We start from the raw sequence: 20,335 nt of genomic DNA on the forward strand, positions 1-20,335 counted from the left end.
TTGAAAAATGCTGTTGGTATTTTGATAGGAATTGCATTGAATCTATAGATTGCTTTAGGCAGGATGGCCATTTTGACAATGTTAATTCTTCCTATCCATGAGCACGGGATGTGTTTCCATTTATTGGTATCTTCTTTAATTTCTCTCTTAAGAGTGTCTTGTAGTTTTCAGAGTATAGGTCTTTCACTTCCTTGGTTAGGTTTATTCCTAGGTATTTTATTCTCTTTGATGCAATTGTGAATGGAACTGTTTTCCTGATTTCTCTCTCTGTTAGTTCATCTTTAGTGTATAGGAATGCCACAGATTTCTGTGTATTAATTTTGTATCTTGCAACTTTGCTGAATTCAGATATTAGATCTAGTAGTTTTGGAGTGGATTCTTTAGGTTTTTTATATACAATATCATATCATCTGCAAATAGGGACAGTTTAACTTCTTCCTTGCCAATCTGGATGCCTTTTATTTCTTTATGTTGTCTTGATTGCCATGGCTAGGACCTCCAGTACTGTTGAATAGAAGTGGGGAAAGTGGGCATCCTTGTCTTGTTCCCGATCTTAGAGGAAAAGCTTTCAGCTTCTCACTGTTAAGTATGATGTTGGCTGTGAGTTTGTCATATATGGCCTTTATTATGTTGAGGTACTTGCCATCTATACCCATTTTGTTGAGAGTTTTTATCATGAATGGATGTTGAATTTTGTCAAATGTTTTTTCAGCATCTATGGAGATGATTATGTGTTTTTTGTCCTTTCTGTTGATGTTGATGGATTTTCTAATGTTGTACCATCCTTGCATCCCCAGAATAAATTCCACTTGATAATGATGGGTGATCTTTTTGATGTATTTTAGAATTCAGTTTGCTAATATTTTGTTGAGTATTTTTGCATCTATGTTCATCAGGGATATTGGTCTGTCATTTTCTTTTTTTGTGGTGTCTTTTCCTGGTTTTGGTATTAGGAGTGATGCTGGCCTTATAGAATGAGTTTGGAAGTATTCCCTCTTCTTCTACTCTTTGGAAAACTTTAAGGAGGATGGGTATTAGGTCTTCACTAAATGTTTGATAAAATTCAGCAGTGAAGCCATCTGGTCCAGGGGTTTTGTTCTTAGGTAGTTTTTTGATTACCAGTTCAATTTCATTGCTGGTAATTGGTCTGTTCAGATTTTCTGTTTCTTCCTTGGTCAGCCTTGGAAGGTTGTATTTCTCTAGAAAGTTGTCCATTTCTTCTAGGTTATCCCACTGTAGTTTTTTTTATCATCAAGTTTTGTCGTAGTATTTACTGTCCGAAGAGATATGGTATATGATGGGGGTGGGGTGGAAAGGAAGAGGAAGCTAACCCATAAACTTGTGGAGAACAAGAAAAACGGGGAAATTTTTCCCACAATTTTACCAGTTTACTACATCTAAGTACTTTTCTTTCCATTATTTTCCAAGTGCTCTGCTAGGATTTTTAACCAGCCAATTTAGAACAACTGAGGTTACATCTCATATAAGGAGGATTTTTAATAGCATAAGACTTTTTTCTTCAGTGTTTCTGAAAAAACAAGTGTTTCTAATGATACTCCCAATATTAACATACAACTGAGCCAGTAAAACACAAAATTTGTGGTTATGTGGACATAGGATAATTTCTTATAAACCAAGATTTCAGCTTTGTAGAAAAATGTATTCATATAGGCATGTTCAATAACAACAGTGGAAGATTTATACCTTGCTAGTATTTACTTGCTACCAGGTACCAGTCTAAACAATTCACATATATAGTATTAACTTCTCACAACAAGCTTCTAATGCAGCTACTACTTACTAACACCCCCATTCGACATACAGGAAAATGGACAGGGAAATTAAGTTAACTTGCCAAAGGTCTCCCTCTGTAACTTAAACACAGTTTCTAAGTTTGTGCTTTTATCTATTACACACACTACCTCTCATGAAATTAAATACCCTAATATTTTTAAACAAGTTTCTTTAGTTAGAAGAAATCTTTCCTTTTCAAAAGCTGAAGGGATGTCCCAGGTACTTCATTCAGCTACCCTAATGGGTGGCATATCCCTCAACCATAATTGATTTCTGGTAAGAAAAATATTCATTAGTTACTGTACAAAATTCATGTTTGTCTTTCAGGAAAATAAACTTCTCCTACCTGCACGACTATATTCTCTGTCTCCCCTAAAGTAATTGAAACTTGTTCACTTGCTTTTACATCCTTGGTACAACATTTAACAGACCTACTTTTACTGAACTTCACTGCACTAAGATTTTATCAGGACAGGCTATCTGGAGCTTATTTTTTCCCCTTAAAAAGTACATCATAGCACTGTCTCCTCACAGCTCCCAACTCTCTCTTTCTCTCTCTCATACACACACACACACACACACACACACACACACACACACACACAGAATAGAGACTCTAAAATCTACAGAACTAGAAATGGTGCTATGGTTAGAAATTTAAAGAAATAAAAAGAAATTAATTCTCTTTGTTATACTCCCTCCTAACCACTCAATGGTAAATACAGAACTACACTTAACAGTGGTACAGTACATTAAGGTCCCTGGGTAGGTATGGCAGCAAACCACAGGTTACTGAAGGAACATGTGAATATAAATGCACTTCCCCAAATCGCTTCAGTGCTTCTGAAGCCCTTCTCCTCTCCACTCAATGATGAATTGTTACAGGAACCAAATTTTCCTGGATGCCAGGACAGTACAGGCCATTAGGCTAACCATATACCTAAAGACTGAATATGTTATATGACATGTTCTTGGGGTATAAAACTTCAGCAATTCAAGACAGTTCATTGTTAAATGTAGTTGTGACACTGCAGAAGTCTTTCTTTTCACTGTCTCCAAATTTTTCTCTCTGTATCATCTACTTTCTGGTCTAATGTCTATCGCTAAAATCTCATTAAAGTCAAATCCATCTTCACCATTAGTGATAAACCTCTATGTTATCTGAAGACTGCTATCATTACCAACTTTCATACCACTGTCTATTTTTTGTTCCAAAACAAACACCATCCTCTGACCTCTTGTTCCTCCAAGATTTTGAATTCCCTGGCCAGATTATTCTTTTCTCTCAATTTGCTCCCATTGCTCAAAATCTCACTAAATAGAGAACCAAACACAAATAGCCACATGGAGTCTGCCCGTAATGTACCTGGCCCTCACTCAATAAATACCTTATTGCTGAATGAAAGAGCAATATATCTCTCTTATTCTGGCCAACTATGAATCAAGGAAGGAACTCTTTTAGTCAACCACACTTCATGACTGACTGGTACTGAGTTGCAATCATTTAAAATTGTTACATCTTCTTTATACTTAACCTGGCAATAACAAGTCATGCTCTTCACTTGTGTATGTACTCTTAAGAGTTGTGTTTTGAGGCTCATGCAGTGAATTTTGTATTTTGTTCCCTTAAAAATTTATCTGGCTAATTTCAACCCATCACTTCAGATTGTACAGATATTTTTGGATTCTAGATATGTCATACACTGTCAAACTACATGACTCTCAGCAAATTTGAAAGGCATGTCATTAATCCAAGTCAAAATAAAAATGCTGAAAAGAGCTAGAGATCAAGAAGAAAGGAACAATGGTCAACAAAAGAATCAACTCCAAATTTGAGTTTATCTATTTTAAGCCTTTTCTTTCAGTGGTCCACTAGTATGCTAGGAGAACAGCAAAGTGGCAGCTTCATTTGAGGTGGGTACTTTGGGAAGCTCCAAAGAAAGTTAGGATACATATAATAAGACAGAAGCTCATGATTAGGGTACCCATGATTGCTGACTTTCATAGAAATACTCTAGAAGCCAGAAGGAAAACATTACCTCTTGGAAAATCCTACTAAAGATGAAGTAATTATACCATCACCCAAAAGCTTCCCAGTCATTTAGCACTGGTAAATAGATGTTTTTTTGAAGATGTCAATTATATCATTTATCATGACTTCGCTCCCTAAAATCATCAAGAGACAATAAGCTCACAATAATCAGAAATTCTTTGAAAACCACCCATTATCAGCAACTAGAAAAATTCTATTCAATCATATCAGTTCTTCCCACAGGGAAAAAAAGTACTGAGTACTTATTAATTTGCAAAGCAATAAAAAAACCATATTGAAAATACGATTGAGATCCCTAGCTTTAAATAGTTCAGCCTACTGGAAGGATAAACAGTAAGATATGCAATAAATAATTTTTTAGGTTAATATCTTTAACAAATTCTAAAATACTCCTGAGAAAAATGATAGTGCTACAATTTTCTGACAGGTTACAAAGGAATAAGCAATAAAGAGTATACATGATGGGATATCTTTATCAAACTGATATTCTGCTGACTTAAAACAATTCATAATAAAGGTTATTACATTCTAAATTGTATCTGTATTTTCCTGCATGTGGCCAGTATTACACAATTTAGGTTTCACTAAGAATTAGGAGATGTAAACCCTAGAGCTGAACTATTCGACGACAACCACTACCAATATTTGTTTACTTGAGTTAAAATTAAAAATTTAAATTTAGTTCTTCACCCACCACACTGCACATTTCAAGTGCTCAACAGCCACATGTGACTAGTAGCTACTGTAGAGAACAGTACAGGTACAGAACATTTTCCTCATCACAGAAAGTTCTAGTAGACAGCGCTGCCTTAGAGAAGAATTATGTCAGATGGAGGAAAGAAACCCCTAAGGATTCTGTCAGTAACAAGAAGGGGTTCTGTCAGATCATAATATAGAGTCTGGGAAGTAATCATACTTGTAGAACACTTCATTCATACATAAAAAGAGTTTGGAAAGGCTGGCTGTCTCACTGCTAGAAGAAATTGACACTTACCAAGGACCTATTATGTGCCAGGCAGGTACTTTAATTCTCACAGCACCCTTAGGTGCTGTAATTTTAACACTTCCCAATATTATATCATTTATGAGAATATTTTATCCATTTTTCAGATAAGAAAACTGAGGTCCAAGGTTAGTTTGTAGTAAAGCTACTATAACTGAATCCCAGTTATGTTAACTCCCAACCTGTATTTTCCTCACTGTCTCTTACTACAACCCTACAACTCCTTATGAATAAGGCACCTGATAAAACTGGCCATCAATGACTTAATATAAAGCTCTGAAAAATCCAAGAGTTCTAGTCACAAGAATGCATAGATGTTTGATTTAATTTCCTAGTAGTATCCCATTAAACTCTGATGTGCCAGATCTGGCCCTAGAGGCAAGACCTAAGCCTTCATTTATTTTACTCTCCAAATCTTAAGAAACTGTCTAGAGCAAAACGAGTATTTCTCTACCAGGAACTAGGACCTCAAATGTAACAACACAACTTTGAGTACAGAAACCTTTAGGGGTCATAATGGAGAAGGAAAAAAAAAATCAACATAAGCCAGCTGTTTTCTTTCTTCTTAATCTTTTTGCAAAAAGATCCAAATTGCAAAAGGAAGGCATACACAGTTTCAATGCTTGCCACCAGATAGCATATCTCTTGATGCCAAATACTGTTAAGCTTTATGAAACTTATTACTTGTTTATACTAAATACAATTGCTTTGAATATGGCAATTATTCAGGATTTGTGAACACTATGTGAACTAAAATCACATATCAACACACTGCAAAATGTTTTGTTCTATGAACACTTTTAAATGCCAGTTCCCTAGTATTTCTCCTAATGCAAAGACTACTCATAGTGCATAAATAAAACTCAATCTCTCTTGTGAAACCCAAAAGTAAAATAAGGACACAGGAACATAAGTAACTTTAAACCACAACTACACAAATTTCAAGGAGCAAAGACAATAAATTAACACAAATTAGAATCTATATTATTTCAAGTTATTTGTTTAAATTTTGAGTATATGTTCTGTTCTTTCAGTTTCTAATTACCTTGGGGTTTTCAAGCATCAGAGTAAAAATAGTTGACATATTTCTAAAGCCAAGGGTGTTTTGTATGTAAAATAAAATTATTAGGATGACTTCTCTCACCTTTGAAAAAAAGTGCTATTCTAAACTAACCTAAAGCTCTCTTCAGGTTGTAAGATGCAAAAATAATAGAACATCTTTATTAATATAAAGAATCCCTGCAAAGCCAAAAACTAACAGTACCAGGAAAGAGAAGTGGCTGACATATCCTAACTGGAGCATGGTATCCCTGACTTGAGAGACTCAAAAAAGAGCCTGCCTGGCCACACATAAAAATTTTCCAAGTGAAAGTAGTCCCAAGAAGCACAACCTATAGCAGTTTCTGGGTCCTATTAAACTAAAAATGTTTACTACCCAAAATCTTGTTTGTTTCATTTCAATTCAGAAAATTTCATTTTACAAAGAGAAAAATATATAGGTTCTAGTACTTAACTGGATTATGACGTTTTCTTTTCACACGCAATAACCTCCAAATAGCTTTCCTAAATAACAACTTTTTTCTCTGCCATATTTACACAACCAATTGTTACAAAGCACCCACAAAGAAGTTGTATATTTCCACTGGATTTTAGAAACAACAATCATAGGAAACATCATGCAGCACCAAATTATTTTGTAAAAAAATACAATAATAATAGTAAGATCAAAACAAGAAAGGATATGTGATCAGAAAAGGTTGAAGGAGAAATGATAAATCAATTCACTAATTCTAACTGCTAATTCTAACCCTTGATTTAATTCTTTCTGGCCAAAGCAAACAGCCTTAGATGAAAACACTGTTTGTGTCTTCAATTCAACTTTATTTTATCTTAAGCACAACAAACCAAAAATATCCCAAGACACAGATGTTTTCCTTCAAAAATATATTCTCTGTATACCACTCCATGTTTGTTTTTCACTGTTGCTTTCATTATACAAGACTCTATGTCCTGTTTTGTATTATGAGCATCTCCTCCACAAATCTCTCAGGGATTAGGTCTCTCCCTGATTTTAAATCTAAGAAGATCTAAACAGAGAATTCAGCCAGTGATTCTCAAATGGGAAATAGTACTCCTCCGTAGAGAGTATTTGGAAATGTATGAAGGTGTTCTTGTTTTGTTTTTTAATTGTCACTAGGGGAATTCTACTGGCATTTAGAGTAGAACGGTTGCTAAATGAACTGCAATTTACAGGGCAGTTTTTCATAACTGGTTGTCCCACCTGAAATGCCAAAACCTGTTTCATAGTGAAACAAAGCAAATGAACCCCTACATCCATGTATACAGAATAGTAAATCCTTCCTAACAATTTACTCTATGCCATACCACCACACCAGTTCAGTCACCTCCTGCTCAGCAATGCCACTTCAACCCCGATGCCCCTCCCCTCCTCTACTCCTCACAGGTAAACTGCCGCTGTCTGAGACAAGGTTATATATTTCCTTACTCACTTAAATTCTCTGTTATAATGAACAAATTTTAACTGGAATTTAGAAATGAAGAATGCCAGAGTGAAATGCTACCTGAAGCTTTTGTATCTAAAAGGAATGCTCTGGATTTATGCTGCATCTCAGAACGTATCTTTAAGAACCAATGTCAGAATAATTATTATTCTTGCTAATGAGTAAGAAATAAATTTATACACATATATAGTTCTATTTTTTAATGGTTGAAACATTTTGTAATTTCACAAGCATCATCATACAGATGACTGAAAGACCAATCTGCCAGCACTTTTTTGAGTCATATTACATGAAAAATGATTTCAGGACTAAAATGAACACAATTTTTCCCATAAACATTTCTTATTTTTCTTTAGTTGTTGGAATTAAGGAAAGACAAAATGTATCACAAACTTTTAGGCTCAGAAAAAAGCTCAGAAACAGATTTTCCCAAAGCTATTTATAAAACTTAAATGCAACATCCCTATTTGAGGATCACTGCTACTGAACACAAGAAATAGAAACACTTCACCTTATACCAAGGAGCTCAGAAATATTTTTTTTGACTCAATGGCTTCTTTTACTCTCTCCTTGAACAGAGACCTCCTAGGTTTCTCTGTCACGAGTATCTGGCTTGACAACCCCTGACTAAAATTTAAGCCCTGCCTCTATGGCCCATGACTGAATTTGTTAAAGACTTACAATCAATATTCTTACCTAAGGAATTATCTTTTTTGCAAAAATTATTAGTAACCTTACCCCCTAGATTCTTAGTATTTGCCAAACAATCTGCTAATCACATTATTTGCATTATCTCATTTACTCTTCAAATCACTCCTGAAGTGGGTATTAATACTGTCCCCGTGTATATATATATGAGAAAACTGAGGGTAACAGCTCTAAATAACTTACCCAAAAACACTCATTTGATTAAGGAAGACTCAAATCTAGGTCTAGCTGACACCAAAGTCTAAGATCTTAAAGTACTTTAGCAATACTATATCTAGATTCTAAAAAATACCCCTTAGTTTTACTTCTTTATCAAATCCAAAGAATTGCCATCTACTTCATACAGCCAAGTCTGACTTCTCCTGTGAAGTGTCTTCAACACTTCAAAATTTGCTTGGCTTTACATCCTCTAAATTCAAAATACTATATTTTGAGAAATGGAGCCTTGTATGAAATCACTATTATTAGACAATGAACACCTTCAATTAAACAATATCCATTTATTCAGTAATAAAAATTCTAAATATGCTATCACAGGTAAACACTGATAGGTGGCATTTCTCTCATTTTATCAAACCAATCGTGTTGTATAATAATATTAAAAATAGCTACCACCTAAACCACTGTTTAGTTTGTGTCAGGTGACTTAAGTATATTATCTCTAATGTAGAGGGTATTTATCCCCATTTTACATCTGAGGAAACTGAAGCTCAGAAAAAGATCTGTTTAACTCAGCTGGTTATACAGCAAAGCTGGTAATATGAACCCAGACTGTCAAGATTTAAAGCTTATGAGCTTTCTACTGAAGCAAGAGAAAATGTTTCAGAACATTCCATAAAAAGCTAATTGGGGCAAAAATCCCTGCAAGTCTTTTACTTTCTCCCAAACTACCCCCTCTACTATATTCCTGCTAAATGAACTAGTGTTGGCATATACATTTTAAAAATTTTTAATTCAAGCAATTACTTCATTTAAAAGAACCAGTAGGCTAAAAATATTAAAATTCAATCTATTTTCTATGTATCCTATCAATAAAAATAATTCTATGCAGAAAATGAATGCATATTATTATTAATCAGTTTGTTATGAGGTCTAAGTTAATCACTGAGATTAAGAGGTTTTAGAAATACTAATGCTATTTTATACACACCAATACGAGTTACATCAGAATATTAACAGAAAACCCTTAGAATGTTGCCTGTTCCATTCATTTAAATTTGAACTAAATACAGACATCTACAAAATCTGTGAGGGCTTAATCTAAAATTTTTCGAGGTTCTCTAAATTCAGAACAATTATTTTTGGGAAAAAACTATATTTTTAAATTGTGCCACAAACAGAAGGAAATGGGTTTGTTAATAACACAATGCTTTGAAATTAGTGAAGGACACAAAGAACTGAATTACATTAGACTCAAGCTACTCTCTGAAGAGAGTAGTTTGAGTGGGTCCGAGGAATGGCAGCATTCTAAGAGTCAGCAGCTACTAAAGCCCCCACCTCCTAGTTAAGGGTGATAGTGAAGGGGCAAGTGTACAGTACCTGATGATGGGCAGGTCGAGGCCCCGCTGCAAACTGAGAAAAGGAGGGAAAACAAACACAAAAGGAAAGGCACAAAGAGTCAGAAACACCAAAACAAAAACCAAAATGTCACACAATATGCCAAAAAAAAATAAAACCCACAAGAAAAAAAAAACACACAGTCAAAGCTTTGCTGCAGGACAGTGACAGACAGGTACTAAGATTCAACAGGTTAACATCACTACCAGGAATAGCTTGCTCTTTATCAGCTGGGAGAGAAACAGCTAAGCTGTTAGGCAGGTAAGGGTGTTTATCTGATAGAAATATGTTTAAAAAACAAAACAAAACAAATCTAAGAGCAAAAGTTTGAAACACTAAGTGATTATATTAAGACGAACATATGAAAAGTCAAGTAAGCTTATGCAACTGATATAGCTGGAGGGAATGAGAAATGCTCTTATATTTCAAAAAATATCCAGGAGGTAATTATAATGTCCAACAGGAAAAAAACAATGTAACAGGACTGATTTATTTTATTACTTAAATTGACTTAAGTTAAATGGGGTTAAATGGAAGTTTCAGTATCATCCTTTATTTCTGGGATTTAAGGATATTTTTATATATTATAAATATGTTTTATATATGTATGTATACATATAAATATGTGTGTGTTTAAATGCAATTAAGTAGTAAGTTTAATACCAGGCATGTCAAAGCAAACAGCTAGTAAAGAGTATCACCTCTAACATGATTAATCAAAGTGGTATTATTATAACCTTGAGAAGAAAAAAAGAGTAAAAGAAGTCAAATTTCTTAGTTACTGTTTATGCACCACAGCACAACACTGTACATGTATACCTACTGCTCTCTGATACTGAGAATAAAGGCAAAAGAAAACATAAACTCCTCAGCAAAATCACAGAGGACTTGAAAGTGGATAATATATATTCTAACTCTTATTTTCCCTAGTTGAGAATGGAAGAAAAAGCTTTCTCACCCATAAAATTTTAAATCCTAAACCCCTAATATCATCAGAACAAAACTGGACTTCTAATGTGATTTTACTAAAAAGGACAGAGAAAATTATCCAGGCACATAGTGTCATGTACTGGCTGCTAATATATTAATTATTGAAATGTTAACCATCCTCTTTAATAATAAAGATAAAATATTTAGAAAGCTGTTTTGAATGTTAACCATACAAGGCTATTATTTAATATATTTAAGGAGCTAAAAAATATATACATCTTTTGTTGTTTCATTTCCTATAGAGCCTTCCTTCTGTCAGCTCATCACTACAAGTGAATCAGACTGAAGATTAATTAACAATCCCTTGTACTCAGAATTTAAGTCACTTGCAATAGTATTTGTAAGAGATTTGGAATTATTTCCCCAACTGCCATTATTTCATATAAGTGATTTTCAAAAAACTGCAGTGGACCACATGCTACAATGTAGGAGATGGATACAGACAGCTCTATCAAGAATTCACCTTAGATGGTAAAATGTCACCTGTTGTTCAAATAATGAAAAGTGTCTTAACACATTTTGAAATTATTCAGTATAAATTAATGAGCTCTTGATGACCTTTATGATTAGGGTGTGTTAGGTCAGCTATTATTTGCTAACCATTGTAGAACAGTTTTTCAGAATGACGATAATGGCAACTATACTTCTTGCAGAACCTTTTCTCTTCAAAGAAACTGAAGTCTTATATTTTCAGTTTTCCAATTATGAAAAGAAAACAGATCATACCTCTACTATGGACACCAAGTTTCAAGAATAGGCAATACCACTCAAGTGGTATGAAAGTAGGGGGTAGAAGTGAGATGTTTCTTCATGACACTTTTGAAGAAAATGGGAGAAAAGGGCTACATTAAAAAACTAACCTGAGTACAGCAGTACCTGTCTTATCACTGTTCCACAGAAAGGTACCATTTCTAAGACTTAAAATAAAAGTTGAAACTTTACATTTTTGGGATGTTCCCGTCAAAAGAGAACTTTCTAAGAGCAAGAGGAGTACCTTATAAAATTTTAGATATATTTTAAAAAACCAACACAAGTTAGTGGGAAAGTACCCTAGTCTATTTTGCACTAGTCACCATTGGCTATTGAGTTTTTCATTTGGAATGACAATAGTCTTGATTCTATGGGTAACTGTAAGCAACAGAACAAACTGTAGTCGCTGCTGGCTCATATTAAAAATAGAAACCTTTGTTTCTTTGTTTTTTTAAAGAGGGGGTCTTTAAGATGGTGAGGACTGTAGATATTAAGGAAAGCAGCCTTCTGTGAACTTGAATCCAATGTTAATTCCACCCACCCACCCACCCACTCTTCTGTGCACAGTTGGTAACTGGGCATGGCCAACATAAACACTGATGTAACCTTGGCACTTAGCACCACTAAATATACAAATAACCAATCGTTACAGGTTACTGCAAAAGCCAAACTCTCCCCCTGCCCCAATTAAGCATTCAACAGCTTCACTATTTTGAAGGCTATTTAAAAATAAACTATTGTTTAAAGAGTTCCACAACAACAGAAAATGGAACAGAGAGGTACCTATCAGTATTTGTTTTTTTACTTTCAAACAAGATTTTCAACAGTATGAATTTAACTAAGATACTAAGTATCATATGGAAATACAGGCATAAATAACCTGAGGGAGGGAGGGGGCCACTTGAAGCCAGTTGGATTGCAAAGGCAGCTGTCCAGGGAAGAACAGAAGAGCCTAAACTGTGCAATTGCCAATGGCCCATTAATGCAGAAATAGAATGGAGTAAGCTTTAGCTGCCCTACAAAGCCAAGGGAAGGGTCTCTTCCTTAGTGCAACAGCTTACCTCTCCTCACCAGTTGGGATAGCTGTGGGATGGATGAGACTAGACTATGGTATTTTGGGGTGTAAAAATAAAATGCAATCCTGCCAAATTTCATGTCCCAACTTCACCCTCCCAGCACCAACACAAATGAAATAAAGAAAATTGGACCCAAAACAACAAGCAAGAGTAGTTTGGGGTCTGCTAGTCTTGCACTTGTTTTGGGGTATGTAATGGAATGTTATGTGTGTGGTTTTTAGTAATGGGAGTGGTAATGATCACTAGCAGAGCAGATGGCAAAAACTGCATCAAGGATAGTATCTGAAAAGTTTATGACCACAGAACAATGGCTGACAACTCTAGACAATTTCCCTCTTGATATTCAATTACAAAATGGAAAGAGGGAAAAAGAAACCTTGCAATTTATCTTTTAAAATCAAATTTATCTGAAAGGGATATCCCTCTTCAAGTTTAAAATAAAGAAAAATCTAAACCCCAAATTACTCCTATCTAATTCCCAATAGAGAAGACCACCCAATTTGTTATTCTTTCCCCCACTATGTCTGGCAGAAACTGCCATAATAGGTTAGATTTTGGAGAAGAAGCAATCAATGCATTTCTGTTCATCAGCCAATAAACGGATGTGGTCAAAAATAATTAGTGCCAAAGGCACCACTGCCTGCAAGAAGTACAGTTTGTTATATTGCTTACAATGCAGTATTTTATCCAGCCTCTTCCAGCCAAGGACCTGTAAACGGGAGTCTGTTCCAAAACCTTCCTCCTCTTCCAGTTGTCTGTGCAATGTATTGGCACTGTTCTGCTGGGCTGTCAAAAAAACTGGTTTAGAGATGCAGCTCTTCAGTCAGGTTTTGCACCAGTTCTAATCAAGTCAATTTAAATCTTCTTTTTTCCCAATAATTATAAAAAGGGAGAGGGGGAAGAGAAGACCATAGAATTCTTTGCAATAAGAGCTTACCATAATGTTCCATGTTTAATGATTAGAACTGGGGCCTATCTAAATTAATCTTGTGAGATCTCAGGCTCACTCCAAGTAGTCAACTGTCCACATCCCCAAACCACTCTGAGAACAAAACTTGCATCAGACATCTTGTTGACCATTTCAGCAAGAAAAGAGACAAGCAAACAGGCAACTAGGACCAAAGTCCCACCTCTTTAGAATGGTTCTTCCACCCCGCAGGGAGAACCAGAATCTAAGAACAGGTATTAGAGAGAGGGCAATAAGGAAAAGAAAGGTAGGAAGAGGGTAGGTAAGAAAGAGATTACATTTTGGTACAGTCTATGCTTTCCTAGTTCTTCGAGCATTTCTTTCATACATTTCAACATTTCTGAATTCATGCATAAAACCAAATGAGTAGAAACTAATGCAATGAAACATTCTTATACTACAGGCAAAAAGCAGGGGTAGGGAACCAAAAGAAGATCCCTATATTCTGAGGAAAACACAGAGCTGAGGTTAAGGTAGGGATGTGAGATACAATGTGAGATGTTACAGAAGCACCTTCCAGCAAAAACTAAACATGCAGGGCAGAAATGACGTTTTAAGGAATGGACAGCTGAAACCACTGTATACTTTTGTGAAAGAGAAGGATGAACTTTGAGTAAATTCTCAGTCTTTACAACACTTATTGCAATCCATGTAAAGGATGAGCAAAGAGGATGATAGCATTTGCAGTTATATGAAAATTTATTTACTATCTAAACAAATGAACACACCACTGGTGTTTGTCATGCATGTGTCCACACTGTCAAATGGTCAGAACTGATCTAGTGACACTGATCCAGAAGTCTTACTTCCCAAGCCACTGCAATTTGAGAGTCTAATTAATGAAATGTAATTTACTTTTAACATCATTGTGCTTTTATCCTTTTCCTGAATTTTGAACAGTGCAACAAATTAAAGCTGAAATGAAGTGAACCCGAATGCAATCAGAAATTTCTAAAAAATTCATGCCACAGAAAAGTAAAAGATAAAAAGCTCTACTTCTTTTTCTTATTAATTTAAATTATCCCTATAGAAAAGATCTGGAAATGCAATGTGAACCAATATTAATAATAATGAATTGTCTGCAGAACGCATTTCCAAAATTGAGTAAAAATATTAGCCAAAGGAATCCAAGCTACTACAAACACAAATTTAGGTGAAGAATATCATCTAGAACAGGTTTCTGCTTACTTACCGGAGAACGGGTCTGAGGCTGTGAATTCATTGTCTGAGGGGCTTGAGGGTATACCAACGTGGTTGGACCTGCATTCTGTCCAGAGGGATAAGGGGTCTGTCAAAGAATGGCAAGAACAATATTGTGCTTTGAATAAATATGGCATGGTTACACAAAGTGTTTAAAAAAAGTTTACAGAAGTGTTCATTAATGTAGTTTACAGCTCTTTTTTAAAACTTATCTTTACTACAGTATTCAGCAATTCAGAATCAGTGCAGCACTTTTTCAGAGATTACCATAACCTTCTGATAAGGACACATCTACAACCCAGTATCTAGGTGCATTTATTTGATAAAATGAGTACAAAGAGCACTCACTGTCAATTCATGAGTTTCTGAAATGGACAGCCCATACCACAAACAAACATGGCTGAAAGAACTTGTTACTGCTGTGGTAAGCTTTTCAAAGTACCCATAAAGCAAAGATAGCCATTGAGGATGATATCCCAGAACCAAATTAGCAGTTCACTCAGTTAACTGCTATATTAGTGCTGTTCTCTTCTACTTCTTACACCTTAATCCTTTTATATGACCCCATAAAAAATTGATAAAGAACTTTAGGTAAAAGCCTGGAATAAGTAGTAATATAATATGTGCTAACTTATCATAGGTTTTCTGAAAGTAAGAACATAAGCATCTCATTATGAATCCATGTTAAATGCTACAGACTAATGTACTTTGTGCTAGCGATTTCACAAAAAGAAAATACTTGTAACATGTTTAAAATGAAATGCTAGCAAAACAATGGACACAGAATCACAGGACTTGAGATTCAAATCCTAAGAACTACCCCTTACTGTTGTTAGCTTGGGCAAGTAATTTATCTTTCCCACGTATGTAAAAAGAAATAACACACCTACCTCACATGGTAGTTGCTAAGATTAAATAAAGTCAGTTACTGCATAACCACCTTTAGTTACCACAGCACCAATTTTACAAATGAGGAAATCAAGGGTCAGAAGATTTCAGTGTCTTATACAAGTTAATTAAGTAAATAGTATGTCTAGAAAGTATTCTAACTTTGCTTAAAAAAAAATGTTTCTACAACTTTTGTCATTTGTTGACTATTTAATGGAAGCTTAACCTGGATTACCAACTTAAAGCAAATGTTTGAAAATATTAATTCTAACTTTCAAATAACCAAAACAGACAAAATTAATGAAAAAAATTACAGTTGCATATTAGATACAGAGGATACTCCACAGTCTTTCAACATGGTAACCTTACAGCCATCTCTGTAACTTTGATTTCCTTTTGCACTTAAGTTCTACTGTATCTGGCCACAAATTGAAAACCATGGTGCCAAGTATCTCGGACCTATCAGATAGGTGATAATTGTATCAAGTATGACAGTTATTCAGAGGTTTCTCTTCAAAGATTATTTCTGGAACTGTTTCAGACACTAAGTTTATATGTATGTATCACATTCAAACTCTGGAGGTCTGGAAGTTTGACTATTTCACTTAAGAAAGAGCAGTGACTGGACTTCTTAGACTCTGGCTGCAATCAAATTTGACAAGTATTTTATCAATTCTATGACAACACTGTATATAGTTGTAAAATATAGCATGAATTTCATTCTTTATTAAAGAAAGTCATCATCAAGTGTTAAGAAAGTCATTCTTGGTGGTGAGGCTCTTTGGTCTTAGAAAATCTTGATACTTCATCCTCAACATTTAGTTGATGGCACATTAAAGCATAAGCTTGTGGCTGTCAAGATACTAAGTTCAACATTGAGAAGTACCGTTTATAAAATATATAGAGAGAAATGTTATCTCTTTCTACACTTTAAAAAGTTACGTGAGAACTTTGCCCTCTCATAGCTAGTGTGCTACAGAAAGGAAGAATAGCCCATTTTTTTTTCATAGAAGATGCTAAAATTACACATTATGGCCAAATGTAACCTTATTCAAAATTTTCACTAAATATCTTCAACACAGGAGCCATACAAACCAAAACACAACACACTGAAAAAGCAGTACGTGAATTAGCATTCAGGCACAAGTTCTTTTGTTCAGTAACACCCTTCCTCGCCACACATATAGCTGGTACTTTGTAAATATTAAGACTGTATCACTGCACTCAAAGTAATTATTAATAGAGTAAAGAATTTACTTTCCTTTAGCTTGGAATTACTATTTTTAACAGGTGAAAAATAATCAAGTATTACTTCTTATATTCAAATTGCATGTATGCCAAAAACTGATTCATACTCTCTCTACACAACTGAATTTCACTAAATGCAAAGCATAATAGCTGATGGCCGCCATACATGGATGTGAGTCCTCTTTCACACTGTATGTTATTATTAGCAACATGGGATTTTTTTTGATTATTCATTTGATTTTTACACTTGATTTATATGTGAATCCCACATTTCTCCCTTATTTTTTTTTAATAAAATGCTGAAGTGGTAGGTAGATGCAAGATAAAGGTAGAAAACATAATTTAGTGCTGTAAGAGGGCAAATGTAGATGATCAGGTCTGTGCCTATAGACTAAGTATTAATCTAAGCTAGACAAGGGCAACAAAACATCCACAGATGCAGAAGATTTCTCTCAGAACAGGGGGGGTGAGGTTCTAAGCCTCACCTCTGTTGATCACCAATTTCTCACCTGATGGCCCCCCTGCAACTGTGCCTATGCAACATGGGATTTTAATAAGGGCACTGATAAAGGAATTTTGCCAATAGCTCTACTAGCTTTCTCTCAGAGCATTTTTCCATTCTTTGTAGATGGTTTTAGAAATTGCTTAGGGATAATATGATTTGTACCTGTTATTGTTGAAAGGAGAGGAACTGTGAAGGATACCTCTATGCTTTGTATCAATTCTCTGCATTAATGACATGATTAATCAAGTTTACTGATTAAGTTATTCTAGAATATACTTGCTGAATATACTATTATGCTTCATTGAAAAATATTGCAAAAGGGTGAATAAAAACACTCTACGAACATGTTTATAACATCAAATGTATAGAAACTAGGAATAGATCAATGGAGTAGCATTTCTATATAGTCATAGATTTCGTTTGCACTTTCCCTTCACAGACAACTTCAAAATTATCACAAAAATTTACTTCTCCAAGGGAACTAAGGAGCATTATAATTGGTACACATAATACAGGTAGGTCATGGGGAAGGCAGTATAGCACAGAGAAAACAAGTAATGACTTTATAGCATCTTACTACACTGATGGACAGTGACTGCTGTGGGGTGTTGGGGGGGACTTGATAATATGGGTGAATGTAGTAACCACAATGTTGCTCATGTGAAACCTTTTTAAGATTGTAAATCCATGATACCTTAAAAAAAATTTACTTCTCCAAGGACATATATATGAATATTTTATATTTAAATTGTAACCCAGCTCATTGCCAATGTTTACAATAGTTATAGACTTACATTCTAATTTTCATCATTACTTTTATGTTTCAATGAACCCTCCTGAGTCACTGATCCCTCAGTATTAACTGGGGAGATAAGAACATAACAGTAACAATAAAAACTAGCAAATGGTATTAACTGACAAACTGTTAACAGAATGCCAGTGAAGACAAGCCAATCAACACATTCCTTGTGATGCACACATAACCTTTAACTCCATAATTACTATTTAAACAATTTGGACTATTAAAGATAGAAATCTGAGGGTGAATTCCATTATAAGATAAAACACATTAACACAACACCTTAGGTACAGATGTGATGGTTTTCAAAACATGAGTATGTGAAAAAAATTAACAAGGACTTTCAATTTTTACAACACAATGCAATGGACTTAAGCCAACAAAAATAATTATAACAGAAAACATTTATGTAGCTCTTACTATGTTTCAGGCACTGTTTTGAGCACTTTACATGTAACTCGTAGATGCAAGATTATTTCTGTTTTGAGACTCTTCTTCACCTTAAATACTGTCATAAAGACTAAATTCAATATTGTGTAGGTGTACGTGCACACACACAAACCTCATTGAAAAATTAAGTTGCCACAATCTTTCAAAGAGCTATTAGGTAATAGTTACCAAATCCTAAATAAGCTTATCCCTTTGACTCCACAATTCCATTTCAAGCAATTTATCCCTACAGATAATGTTCATAATGGCAAAATCAATCAATAAATAAAACATTCTAAATTTCCATTTATTTATAGGTGTGAGGTGAATGGTTCCTATATCAAGTCAATGAGAGAACATGTGTAAACTTTAAAAAGAATTAAATAATTTCACACACACTGTCATGAAAAGATACCTCTAACACTAAATGACAAAAGCAAATTATAGAATTGTTAAGTATAAAAGCACCCTGTTAATGTAGTTTTTTAAAATATGTGAATACAGACAGTATGCTCACAAACATATAAAGATAAGATCTCTTAGGAAGGTAGGTAGCAAACTTAATGTTGGCTACTTCAGAGGAATGGGAATTGGAAGAGGCGTATAGGATACAACTTGCAGGTTTTATTTATACACTTCGGTATTACGTGCTTTTCTCTTTTCTAGGATCAAAAAGAGTACTTTTATAATAAAACATAATAAAGATAACCTCTTTTAGCTTCCCTTTCATATGGTAGTAAAAAGCAAAACCAGAAAAATCCAGCTGGAGGTTTGTACTTTACAAAGTTCTAAATATTTTTGGAACACAACTGAAATGTCACCTCATAAATCACAAAGAAAATTAAATCAATAACAGTTATTGAAATCTAACATAAAGAAGAATACTATGCTGTGGGCTATGTGTGTAAACTAGGTGAGGATACATGGTTGTTGGTATTTTTAACTTTCAAGAAGTTTACAATTTAATCAATAGATAGGATATAAAATGCATGCTTAGCCATAGAGTATAATCTTTTGCATTCATTAAAAAAGATAGAGGAAGATTTAATAATATGGAATGAATGCTATGGAGAAAGACTATTGCAATAAGCACAGATATATACAGAATGTACTGGTAGCATTTCAAATCAGTAGGAAAATACCAGAATTACTTAATAAATTATGTTGGGATGACTTGATAATCATTTAGGGGAAAAGATGGATAATATGCTCTCAATTCATGGTACCAAAAAAATTCCTGATCAATTAAAACTGTTGGAATGTAAAATATGAAACTGTAAAGGTGCTAGAGGCAAATCTATTTCTATCATCTTAGAGCTGGGAATACCTTTTCATATCCAAATAAAATGACTACCAACAGATATACCAATAATTTTAAAAAATAGACCATTACTATAAATTTATTAAAGTTCTAAATTTTGCTTTAAATTTTTTCTTTATATGTGTGTGCATATATGTGTTCCTTCATTCTTATTACTAGCTATTATAGGATATAATAGTGAGAAACTCTTCTATCAGACAAATAAATGTTTGACAGTTAAATCTAGCTAGAGAAACAATAGTATCTTAAAGTCTAGATCAGTACTTTGAACAGGCTGGCATCCACAATGCTTCTAAGCACCTTCAACTTCTTGAAAATTGTCTTTCTGAGCACTCCATGAGTGTAAATAGAAAGTCCTGCAACAACCATAAATGTTCTGTATCTGCACTAATATGGTAGCCATTAGTTGTGTGGAGCTATTGAATACTTGAAATGTAACTAATTTAACTGAAAAAATGATTTAAAAATTTTTTAATTTTATTAAAACATTTTATTGTGGTAGTAAACACCATCTTCACCATTTTT

At 34.3% G+C, this 20,335-nt stretch overlaps 1 protein-coding gene across 14 annotated transcripts in view; it reads right to left on the reverse strand.

Annotated features, from left to right (window-relative positions):
- EIF4G3 (eukaryotic translation initiation factor 4 gamma 3) overlaps positions 1–20,335 on the reverse strand; it is a 377,936-nt gene that overhangs the window by 167,933 nt on the left and 189,668 nt on the right. For 5 of the 14 annotated variants that reach the window (XM_073233344.1, XM_036999821.2, XM_073233341.1 and 2 more), the window contains 3 exons: positions 14,613–14,708; positions 13,126–13,239; positions 9,620–9,652 (listed from right to left, as the gene is read on the reverse strand). In XM_073233344.1, the coding sequence (XP_073089445.1) occupies positions 9,620–9,652; positions 13,126–13,239; positions 14,613–14,708 (243 nt within the window). The remainder of the gene's footprint in view (positions 1–9,619; positions 9,653–13,125; positions 13,240–14,612; positions 14,709–20,335) is intronic. The other 9 variants (XM_036999830.2, XM_036999831.2, XM_036999837.2 and 6 more) reach the window with 3 other exon arrangements.

The sequence above is a fragment of the Manis javanica genome, chromosome 4 (genome assembly GCF_040802235.1).
Source record: "Manis javanica isolate MJ-LG chromosome 4, MJ_LKY, whole genome shotgun sequence".
NCBI classification, from domain to species: Eukaryota; Metazoa; Chordata; class Mammalia; order Pholidota; family Manidae; genus Manis; species Manis javanica.